A 12400-nucleotide genomic window follows, 5' to 3' on the forward strand; every position below is an offset into this window, starting at 1 on the left:
AAACCCACACCATGACTTCCTTCACACAGAAGATATGTAGGATGGAGACTTAAAACCAAGATACTGAAAAAGGCCAAATAAACAAACAAACAAAAAAACCCATCTTACTTTCATACATTTGGACTCACCATAGCTACAGATTAGAACCCACACAGGCAGCTTAAAAAAAAGCCCATTTTGAAGATCTGTTGGGGGCCATTTTTTAGTGATTTGAATAATGTAGGAGCATCCCCGAAGCCCAGTATTTTTGAACTTCTTCTTCAACTTTGTTACATAGTTTAGAAACTAAATGCTCATATCTGAGGTCATATATGGCTACACTTAATTCTTGTCTTTTTCCCACTTAATAGCTTTGTGGTTGTACATGCTCAGCAGCCTCCACTGTCAAATGGGAATAATTACAATCACTATGGAATCTTTTCTGCAAGGTGCTTAAGTTCTAGCACATTGTAAGCACTTAGTAAATTGTAGTCTGTAGAGGCCATGACACCTGAATCTCCATTTCCTGAATGCTAGGATACAATACTTGGTACCTGACAGGAAAATTTGGCCCATCCAAAGACTCCCCTGGACCTCCAGGCAGCCGCTTCTCCTCTCTATTACTAAGTGTCTCCCAGCCACCTCTTTCACTCATGGTGCTGACAGAATCAAGGTACTATTTCTATATTGTTCCCTTTCCTTGAAATGGGTCTCTTCTAGGAGATGTTTGAGATCCTAGTTACTTACTGGGATTACTTAACCTTGTTACGCACACACACAACCATATTAATGCCAAGTTCTTCTCCCAAAAGTATGGGTATTTTGACATTCAACTTTAGCTTAACCTTTCTACCTCCCACAGGAAGAAATGGGTGAATTCTCTTCTCAGTGAAAAGATGATCAGAAAGCCTACCTTTGAGACCAGGCCCTGCTGGGCAGTATCTATGTGAAATTGTGTAAGCCATTTCACAACTCCTGTTAGTAGTGAGTAATAGAACAAAAATCTCTGTCTTCCCTACTTCGCAGACACAGAACAAACATTGGTGGATGGAATGAAACCAGAAGTACATGAAAATCATTTGCAAACTACTGGGCTGTAGGAATATGACCACTGTCTGAGCAAAAGGACTCCCTCAAATCCTGAGACCATATTGCTTAAGGTCCTGGCTCTTTTGTCTAATTAAAGAAAGGGATAAACAGAAGCGTTATAGGAGCAGAGATTCCAATAAATCTAAGAAACATGAGAGAATTGAGACTACAGCAGTTACTAACTGTGTGATCATGATAGTTCACATGATGAAGTTTTATAACAGCTATCTTCTGGGCCTATTTAAAATTTAATGAGACAATAATGCAGAAATGTATTGGTTTGACAGAGTGTTCACTAACTGTCAATTATTATAAATGTGAAGATCGGTACTAGAAATAGTGATGGTTAGTCAGGTAACTGTGAATCCTAATAGATACTTCCTATCCTTCAGGGTCCCCAGTCTCACCTGCCAGATCTCAGGTCTCAGGTATTTCCTGCCTATGGATCCTCATTTCTGAGCCAGCATGAAGCACCCGGGATAGATGGAGATAGATGCACTGAGGTAAGTTTATTTCTCGGCAAATAGATGGATGTGCATTTAGACTTGTTTCACCGGAAGATTTACCCAATGACAGGATATGCACTCCGAAATGCCTCTGGAGAGGGTGAGAGCTCAGATAAAAATAATGGGTATAATTTTGTGTTTATTTTATACAAGACACTGTTCCTAGATATTAATGTGTCTCGAATTGGAATCCTCTAGGAATGTGTGACATTGGTATCACCACCTACTGTAGCACAACATGAGGCGAAGACAATCACCCCCTCAATCCACCCAGAAAGTGGTGGGGCCAGACTTGCAGCACAAGGAATCTGGCTGCAGAGCTTCACGTTCACTCAGTCCTCTGTCAGGGGTGCCCAGAGGGTCAGGGGGCTGAGGAAAGAGGTCCTGTGTGTCCCATTTATTCATGCATTTCCAATTAGTAGCATGGTGCCAGGAACCTGTCTAATTAAAAAATTAAGAAGAATGAATTTGCTCTAGTTTCATTGAAAAAAACAATGTTGGGCATTGAGGGTATGTTGCTTGCTATGGCAGCTCTAGCTGATTATGTGTATGCAAGGATAGTATTTTTCTCCAGGAGAAAGTAGAAGACCCTACAGTGGTGGCCATAATCACACTTTGGAAGTATTTTACCTTTTTACACCGTCCTTTCATCCCCAGCAGACCCAAGAGGAACATGAGGCCTGAGAACCAGAGCAGCGTGTCCCAGTTCCTCCTCCTGGGGCTCCCCATCCCGCCAGGGCTGCAAGGCATGTTCTTCACCCTGTTCCTGGGCATGTACCTGACCACAGTGCTGGGCAACCTGCTCATCATCCTGCTCATCAGGCTGGACTCTCGCCTGCACACGCCCATGTACTTCTTCCTCAGCCACTTGGCCTTCTCTGACATTTCTCTCTCCTCTGTCACTGTCCCTAAGATGCTCATGAACATGCAGACTCGGCAACAATCCATCTCCTATGTGGGATGCATTTCTCAGTTGTATTTTTTCATACATTTTGCAGGTATTGACAATTTTCTCCTGGCTGTGATGGCATATGACAGGTATGTGGCCATCTGTCACCCTCTGCACTACACCACCATCATGAGGGAGGGGCTGTGTGTACTGCTGGTGGCTGGCTCCTGGATTCTCTCCTGTGGCAGTTCCCTGTTACACACCCTCCTATTGGCTCAACTGTCCTTCTGTGCAGACCATACCATCACCCACTTCTTCTGTGACCTCACTGCACTTCTGAAGCTGAGCTGTCCAGACACCTCCCTGAATAAGCTGGTCATATTCACTGAGGGTGGAATGCTTTTCTTTCTGCCTTTTGGTATTATTGTGGGCTCATATATCCATATAGGGACCATCATGCTAAGGGTGCCCTCCACTAAGAGACTCTTTAAAGCCTTTTCTACCTGTGGCTCCCATCTCTCTGTGGTGTCTTTATACTACGGGACAGTGGCAGGTGTTTACTTTTCCTCCTCATCATGGGATTCCAAAGACATTATTGCTTCAGTCATGTATACGGTAGTTACCCCCATGCTGAACCCCTTCATCTACAGCCTGAGGAACAGAGATATAAAACAGGCCTTAGACATGTGTGTCAATAGGGTTAAGTTCTTTAAGATGCAATCACTAAATCCTCTGGTTGCAGTCAAGAGCACAGGGAGATATATCTCCTAAAATTACTGTATGGCCGACACCTCCATATAACTTTCATAGAATATCCAGTTCTTGTCATGTATAAGTGTTGTTATATGTGCACTAGGTCACATTTTCTTCTAGGACTGTTAGTAATTTTTTATTCCTAATTGATAGGTTTTGCTTGTTCATCATCTCTTATTATATACTAGAGGCCCAGTGCACGAATTCATGCATGGGTGGGGCCCCTCGGCCTGACCAGCGATCAGGGCCAATCGGGGCCGTCTTGCCCAATCCTGATGGGGGCTGGCTGGCTGGGGGCACGGACCGTGGGAGGTTGGCCAGCTGTGGGAGCGCAGTGACCACCAGTGGGCAGCTTGTGCAGTGAGCCTCTACCCCCTGGTGGTCAGTGCGCATCATAGCTACTGCAGGTTGTCTGGTCGTAATGGTCACTTAGGCTTTTATATATAGACTACAGGTCCCGTGTATGGATTCGTGCACTGGTGGGGGCGTGGCCTGCGGGGATTGGCCACTGTGGGAGTGCTGCTCATCCTGGTCAGCTGAGCGACTGTGGACCTGCCCTCTGAGCAGCTGCTCCCGCTGTGGAAGCGCCGCTCATCCCGGTCAGCCAAGCGGCGCTCCCACTGTGGGAGCACACTGACCACCAGGGGGCAGCGCCTGCATTGAGCATCTGCCCCCTGGTGGTCAGCGTGCATCATAGTGACTGGTCGACTGGTTGTTCTGGTCATTCTGCCATTCGGTTCCTGGGCTTTTATTATATAGAATATGCAAAATCCTCTGCAAAACATGTTGCACAATCATAATTGTGGTTTTTTCTCTTTCTGTTTTGTGATAATTCATTTTTTGCTTATGCATTTTTAAAAATTTCATGTTATCGAAGAACCACTTATTTAGCATCATGATTTTCTCCTGGTGATCTTTCTTTTTTTATAACCTGATTTTTTTATGCTGACTTTTGTTGGCTTCAAGCTGCTTGTGTGCATCTCTTCTTAATTCACAATCATTGACATCATTTTTGTCTGACTGCAATCAGCCATGATAAGAATAATTACAGTATGAAAATTGTTATGTGCTACAAAGCCAGGCTGTTAGAAAAAGAGAGAAAGAGACTTTTAAAAAATGCATTTAAGATCATACCACTTCCATTTATAATTAGGAAAACTTTTCTAATAATAGGTCCTACCTTAATACCTCATTTACTTCCGATATTAGTATTGATACTTTATATCTATAGATATAGAGAGATATACAGATATAGATATAGGTAGAGATATAGGTACTAGTATAGTATAGCTGGTCAAGATGCAGCTTTCTCGTGGTAAGTGATTAAATGGTATTTGTTTTCTATCATTTTAAACTTTTCTTTGTTCTTCTGTGAGGTGTGCATTGTTAAAATGTAATGCTGGCTTTTGCTCATTTTATGCAAAGCAACTATTCTTATATTTCTGGAGAATTTTGTCTATTTTCATCTAATGTAATCATAATACATTTGAATTTATATTTTCCATATTACTCTGTTCTTTATTTGATACATCTGTTTTACATATATTCTCTCTTGTCGTCTTCTACTTTAATTAAATACATATTTTAAAATTCAATTATCTCTCTATTACCTTATTAATCATACATCATTACTATTGTTTTATTATTCTTTTCTGTGCTGTATGCAGAGATCACTTCTTACTTTCCTTTTAGCCATTTGAGGTATGCAATTCAGTGGCATTTAGGACACATATCACCAATCTCATTTTATGACTTGTAAAAAAAATTCTATAAAATATCTACTGAATATTTTTCAACTGTGAGAAAAATAAGAACAAAGATATCTATGAACCAACATGGAGAAATATTAGAATATATTGCTAAATGAAAAAAAGCGACGTATAAAAGAACATTTATAGCATGCTTCCTTTTATGTAAAAATGAAGGGGAGTGAAACATACATATACATGTGTCTGCCCATCTGAACAGAAAGAAGCACAGGAAGAATTAATCATAAACTGATTTGTATTCTCCAGTTGGCTTCTCTGAGATCATTTAGAATCTTTGTTTACCTACAGGAGGTGGGGTAGAAGAGATGGGGAGATGAGTAGAATTATTTGTATAGTTTTGACTATGCTGTATTTTGCCACTAAGAAAATAAATAGGAGAGGTGGTGAATAAAGCAAAATAGATTAAAACAATACAAATGAACTGAAATTATATTCGAATTAACATCGTAATTAGTCTAAAGGGGAAAATAAAATAAGTAACCTAAGCAATTCTTGATACCAGAATTTTGTCTATATACTCTCACAACTAAAAAAACACAGCTCTAAACAAAGTTTTAAGCTTTGGAGTGCCATTAACTGTGGTATGTGTTCAAGATTCTGTAACAGCTCACCATATATCCAAAGACTCAACAATTAAATAAACACGGAGGAAAAGGGAGTGACTCTCACTCTTGGGGAAAGGAGCTCTGTACATGGAAAAGGAGAGGCTGGGAAGGTCTCTGTGGTGTCAAACTAGAATTGGAGCTATCAATTCAAACTCATGGGTTTTAAAACATATAAATAGATTACAATTTATAGGTTATATATGAACACCTATACGGTTCCCTTTCCCCATTCTTTTGACCCCACTCATGACCCACCACCTGTGAGTAAACTTTCCTTTTGTTTCTTAGTTTCTATGTTTTTTCCTGATGCTGCCTTTATACATATTCTCTAGTTGGCTTCTCTGACATCATTTAGAATCCTTGTAAGCAATGAAGACACCGAAAGCTTCAAAATAAATAAGATTAGTAATGGATAATAACTCAGAGAATAATAATCCATGTATCCATAATGATATAAATGAATACATAAGAAAATGAGTATGGAATAAGGATAAGTTCCTTCTTATAAATGAATATCAACATACAACTGCCAGAATGGTTCATATCAATAAATCAACAAACCACACTGCCGGCAAGGATGTGGAGACAAGCAAACCCTAGGGCACTGTTGCTGGGAATGCAAACTGGTGCAGCCACTACGAACAATAGTGTGGAGTTTCCTCAAAAAATTAAAAATGGCCCTAGCTGGTTTGGCTCAGCGGATAGAGTATCGGCCTGCGGACTGAAGGGTCCCAGGTTCGATTCCGGTCAAGGGCATGTACTTGGGTTGCGGGCACATCCCCAGTAAGGGGCGTGCAAGAGGCAGCTGAATCGATGTTTCTCTCTCATCGATGTTTCTAACTCTCTATCCCTCTTCCTCTCCCTTCCTCTCTGTAAAAAATCAATAAAATATATTTTAAAAAAATTAAAAATGGAATTGCCTTTCGACCCAGTGATCCCTCTTCTGGAAATATATCCTACGAATCCCAAAACACCAATCAGAAAGAATATATGCACCCCTATGTTCATAGCAACACTATTCACATTTGTTAAGATCTGAAAACAGCCCACGTGCCCATCAGCAGTTGAGTCTAGCTGTGGTGCATTTACACAATGGAATACTATACGGGTGTATAAAAGAAGGAATTCTTACCCTTTGCAACAGCATAGATGGACCTGGAGAGTATTGTGCTAACAAAATAAGCAAGTCAGAGAAAGACAAATACCATATGATCTCACTAATATGTAGAGTCTAATTAACAAATAAACTGATGAACAAGATGGAATCAGAAGCATGGATACATAGGACAGAAAGGCAGAAACCAGAGGGGAGAAGGCGTGGGATGACTAGATAAAGAATTTGATAGTATTAGCTAAAGAACATATTTGCATACCTCATGGACATGTACAATAGTGTAATGAAGGCAAAAAAGGAGGGAGGAGAGGATGGTAGAGGTGGACAAAGAGGAAGACAAGGGGAATCTGCTTTAATGTCAACATTAAAATTTTTTTTCATAAAGAAAAGAATACAACTAATAAAGAAAAAAACGATAGAATTAGAAAAATCACCAGTATGTCACCATATATGCCATATAAGCATCAGGAGTAGATGTGAAATATAGTGGGTGAGATTTTAATAAGAAAAATGTTATGTTTATAGTATCAAAATAACTATCAAAAGGTACCTATTAATTACAAACTTAAAAGAGTAATTTTAAAATTTGGTAATATTTTAGTACAGAACCTGGTAGACACCAACCTTAGCCAATTGATCAAGGATAAAAACACTAGTAATTGGAAAAATTAATATCATAAGCTTTTTATTATATGCACTGTTGTATATATGCTGAAAATCAAAGCCTGAATTATATATATGTGTACATATATATATATATATATATATATATTTATATACATATATAACACATATATAAAATGTTAACCATTAGGGAATCTGGCAGAAGCCTGCCAGGAATTCTTAATATCATTTTCACAACTTTTACATATCTTTGAAATCATTTCAAAATAAAGAGTTGAAAAATCTTTTTTCCCAGCTGGAGCAACGCCCGAGAAGAAAGGTGGCCAGGGCATGACTGGAATCAGGGACACTGTCCCCTAGGACTCCAGTCCCTCTGGCTCTTGGACACACAGCTCCCCAAAGGGCAGTCAGAAATCAGCCACAAGCTTGGGGACTTGGTTGCAGTCTCTCATTAGCAGTTAAGTGCTATCTGTGGACTCATTTCTCTGGAGCCGGATAAGGAAAAGGAAAGTCTGTAGAAGTGCCAAGGCCACAGATATTGCCTCTGTGTGTCTGGATGTTAGGTCTCCTGAAGAAAAGCTGAGGAGATAGGCAACAGTCTGGAGCAGAAAGTGTCTGAACCCACGAATGATGAGCCCAGGTGAGAGGAGCTGGAAATCTGCACTTGGAAATGGATCTGCCTGTATGCAACTGGGTTCATGTATGAGACTCTGTGTCCATGACTGTGTGTGTGTCTGCATGTATTGTATATGTGTGTACATGCTATTTAATAGTTGCATGTGTGCGATTGTGTGTGTGAGTGTGCTATATATCTGACTCACAGCCTGGTTTTAATGCATGTAGAACAAGTTATCAGCCTCCTGGCGTGTGATTAGGGACTCCTGATTCATGCCTGTCAGCATAAACACTGGCATCACAGCTGAGCATCAAGAGTGAGACTATTGTCTCTGCTGCTGGACAAGAAGATGCCCTACCTCACCAGGACCAAGGGCAGCTCAGAGAGGGCTCACATCTCTGCTCAGCAGCGTGTACTGGTGCACATGGGAGCTGTGCTGTGAGTGACACACTCGTGTATGAGCGCTGGAAGGTCTATTGTTTGGTTTTCTGTGTGTGTATGTGACCATGTGTATGTGACCAGGTGCATGGGATGCTGTTGCTGGTTTAATGACTGCCTGTGACTGAACAGGCTTAACTGCACCAGGTAGACACCCGTCCCTGGAAGGGGATGGTCAGAAGGGTGGGCCTGCCTCTCAGTAATAGGAGGGTGTGTGCTACTTGTTGTGGTGAGTGTGTGGCTGGGTGTGCATATGTGTTGTGATGAGTGTTTCTGGTGAGATTTTGTATATATATAATCGATTTCAGAGAGGAAGGGAGAGGGAGAGAGACATAGAGACATAAATGATGAGAAAGAATCATTGATCAGCTGTCTCCTGTATGCACCCCCCCCCCCCTCCGCGGGTATCAAGCCCAAAACACTAGCATGTGTCCTGACTGGGAATCAAGCCATGACCTTCTGGTTCATAGGTCGATGCTCAACCACTGAACTATACTGGCCAAGCTCTTGTGCGATTTTGTAATTGTTTGTGGTCTTGTGTGCTTTTGGTGATGTGTGTACAGTGCCAAGTTATGTATACGCATTGAGTTGAGTGTTTAGGAGATGAGTCATGAGTCAGATGGTGTTAGTATATGTTTTTGAGTGAGTGATCCATCATTCTGTGTTGTATATGTCTCACTTAGTGTGTTACTTATGATTAGTATGTATGTAGACAGTGTTTTTGAGCTGAACCAAATATTGGCTATTCTTCATTTAGGATGGGAACGTGGTTGCAGGTGACTAGAATCCTCAAATCAGCACTGTGTTTGTGTGTGTGTGTGCGCGCGCGCGCATTTATGGATGTCAGAAATCAAGTATGTCCTTACCTTTCCTCCTTCTGGGGTACCATTAGCTGAGATATCCACACTCTAAGCAACTCCCGGTTTCTTGAAACAAATCTGCTCTTATTTCCATGTATCTAACTGTGACTGAGTCCCTGAGTTTTTGCAACCTCTTCTTTACTTTTATGAAATATCCCAGGAAAAAAATATGTCAGGACATCAGGCTGTGTGAAGTGATTGGGCAGAATCACCATCAAATAGCAGAGAGACATTGGGAAAGTTACTTAAATTTTTGGTCTTAGTTTCCACATCTATAAAATGGAAAGAACTTCACTTGTTTTGTGAATGGTACAGTGGTTCTCAGTAAACAGTTATTGTGTATATAATGTTAATATATTTGAGCAGTGGTTCTCAACCTGGGCTGCACATTAGAATCACCTGGAATGAGGCCCAGAAATCAGGATTTTAAAAAGATTCCCAGGTGATTCTAATGTGCAGCCGAGGTTGAGAACCACTGTATTTGAGGATTTATTGTCAGTTGGAAGGTATTATAAATATAAAGAAATGAAATTATCTAGTAAGAGGTTTCAGAATTTTGGACAACTTTGAGTCCTCACAGCTCCAAAGTAATACATTGTGCTTGGCTTCCCCAAGCAAGAGAAGGGAAGTTTCCATGTGTAACGGTTAAAAGCATGGGTTCTGATCACACAGATGTATTATATAGAACCCCATGAAGTGGCTAATACTTGGTGACTTTTATTATATAGAAAAGAATAATACATATAGCAAGTTATATACTTACATATTATATACATTATACATACAGATACACACACATGTGCCCTTCTATTTCTTATACATTGATGTGTGCCTACAAAATCTGTATAATTTATGGTTTTAATCCTTAAAAACTAAAATAGGTGAAAGAACACCTTTTCTTAGTGCAGGTGTGAGGAGGTTTTAAAATCTGGGAATGTAAGGTTGATGGGTGCATTTAATTAGGAAACGTAGGTGAGGTCCTTAGGCAAGTACCCAAATGTTCTCCTTAATGTTCAACCATATTATGAAAGATATTTTGTGGACTATTTTGGTTTCAGAGCTATTCTGGCACCAATTGGTTTTAAATGGCCACCCATTTGAGAGTGTCTGAGTTTACAGCTGTAGGCCTAAGGGACCCGAGGACTCACAGGCGGAGTGTGAAAATGCTCTGAGAACCCCAACTCACCCCTGGAGTCTCACATTACTTCAATGCACCAACAACTGATACCAGTTTCTGGGGCTCATCTTCTGTTTCTGCCACAGTGAATTATTATAGTTTGGCTCTGGGCTGGTGTAGAAATTATCTCTCCATGCTCATCAGGATCTAATCTCATAGGGCTGGGCTTCTTGCTTTTCTTGTTCACTGCTGCATCTCAGTTCTTAGTAGAGGTCCCGGCATAGACGTGATGTTAAAAGTAATGGTTGAATAAAACAGAGAACCCCTTCTTGCTACTGTGTGATGAGGTCTTGTTCACTACTTTGAGGTTCAGTGTTTTCCTGGAGCCAGACTGGGAGAGAGGGAAGATGCACACATCCAGAGGTGTGAGAAATAAATATGAAAGTATTTAAAAATGAATGGTTTTCCCAATAATGACAGTATGAGATGTGATGGTTCTGGTCTTCCTTTCTAGGTTCCTGAGATTCCCACACCTTCTTCATCCCCAGCAGACAGAAGAGCAGCATGAGGCCTGAGAACCAGAGCAGCGTGTCCCAGTTCCTCCTCCTGGGGCTGCCCATCCCGCCAGGGCAGCAGGGTGTGTTCTTCACCCTCTTCCTGGGCATGTACCTGACCACGGTGCTGGGTAACCTCCTCATCATCCTGCTCATCAGGCTGGATTCTCGCCTGCACACGCCCATGTACTTCTTCCTCAGCCACTTGGCCTTCTCTGACATGTCCTTCTCATCTGTCACTGTCCCTAAGATGCTCTTGAACATGCAGACTCGGCAACAATCCATCTCCTATGTGGGATGCATGTCTCAGTTGTATATTTTTATACTTTTTGGTGGTCTTGACAATTTCCTTCTTGCACTGATGGCATATGACCGGTATGTGGCCATCTGTCACCCTCTACACTACACCACCATCATGAGGGAGGAGCTGTGTGTGCTGCTGGTGGCTGGCTCCTGGATGGTTTCCTGTGGCAGTGCCCTGTTGCACACCCTCCTCTTGGTCAGATTATCTTTCTGTGCCAACAATACCATCACCCACTTCTTCTGTGACCTCATTGTGCTCCTTAAGCTGAGCTGTTCCGACATCTACCTCAATGAGCTGGTAATATTCACTGTGGGAGGAATGCTTACCTTCCTGCCATTGAGCATTATTTTAGGCTCATATATCTGTATAGGGAACATCATCCTGAGGGTGCCCTCCACTAAGGGACTCTTTAAAACCTTTTCTACCTGTGGCTCCCATCTCTCTGTGGTGTCTTTATACTATGGGACAGCTACAGGTGTTTACTTTTTCTCCTCATCATGGGATTCCAAAGACATAATTGCTTCAGTCCTGTATACAGTAGTTACGCCCATGCTGAACCCCTTCATCTACAGCCTGAGGAACAGAGATATAAAACAGGCCTTAGACATGTGTGTCAATAGGGTTAAGTTCTTTAAGAGGCAATCACTAAATCCTTTTGTTGCAGTCAGGAGCACAGTGAGGTAGATCTCCTAAAATTATTGTATGGTCGACATCTTCATATAATCTTAATAGAATGCGCATTCTTTTGTCATGTACAAGTGCTGTTAATATTCAACTTGGTCAAATTTGCTATTAGGTTGTTAATAATTCTTTATTCCCTTATTCATAATCCCTTATAAGATCTATGCAAAATCTTTTGTAAAACATGTTACACAATTATAATTGCGAATTTGTATTTTTATATTATGTTATTGAGGACTCACTGATTTACCATCATGATCAATTCCTGGTGAACTTTCTATTTTTTTCTGTTCAAACTGATTATTGTTTGCTGGTTCACATTGGCTTCAAGCTGATTGTGCACATCTCTCCAAATCACATTCAATGACATCATGTTGGTAGACTCCAATCACCCATGACAAGATAATTACACTATGAAAATTAGCATGTGATACAAAGCAAAACTTGTAAATATTTCTAAAATGCATTTAAATATCAGATATCAAGCTATATTACAAAGCCA

The 12400-nt window shown here is 40.9% G+C and overlaps 2 protein-coding genes across 2 annotated transcripts; both read left to right on the forward strand.

Moving 5' to 3' along the window:
* Positions 1-2247: 2247 nt before the first annotated feature.
* On the forward strand, positions 2248-3234 carry LOC139021011 (olfactory receptor 1J4-like). Its single transcript, XM_070431147.1, has one exon. It carries the CDS (start codon positions 2248-2250, stop codon positions 3232-3234), a length of 987 nt encoding a protein of 328 aa, XP_070287248.1.
* Positions 3235-10923: 7689 nt separating this feature from the next.
* LOC139020421 (olfactory receptor 1J4-like) lies at positions 10924-11901 on the forward strand. Its single transcript, XM_070430060.1, has one exon. It carries the CDS (start codon positions 10924-10926, stop codon positions 11899-11901), a length of 978 nt encoding a protein of 325 aa, XP_070286161.1.
* Positions 11902-12400: the final 499 nt, after the last annotated feature.

The sequence above is a fragment of the Myotis yumanensis genome, unplaced genomic scaffold (assembly GCF_028538775.1).
Source record: "Myotis yumanensis isolate MYYU_CA2020_CCGP unplaced genomic scaffold, mMyoYum1.0.hap1 SCAF_12, whole genome shotgun sequence".
Taxonomy (NCBI): domain Eukaryota; kingdom Metazoa; phylum Chordata; class Mammalia; order Chiroptera; family Vespertilionidae; genus Myotis; species Myotis yumanensis.

Coding starts and splice junctions, on each gene's coding strand:
- LOC139021011 (XM_070431147.1), top strand. CDS start 2,248: ATGAGGCCTGAGAACCAGAGCAGCGTGTCCCAGTTCCTCCTCCTGGGG.
- LOC139020421 (XM_070430060.1), top strand. CDS start 10,924: ATGAGGCCTGAGAACCAGAGCAGCGTGTCCCAGTTCCTCCTCCTGGGG.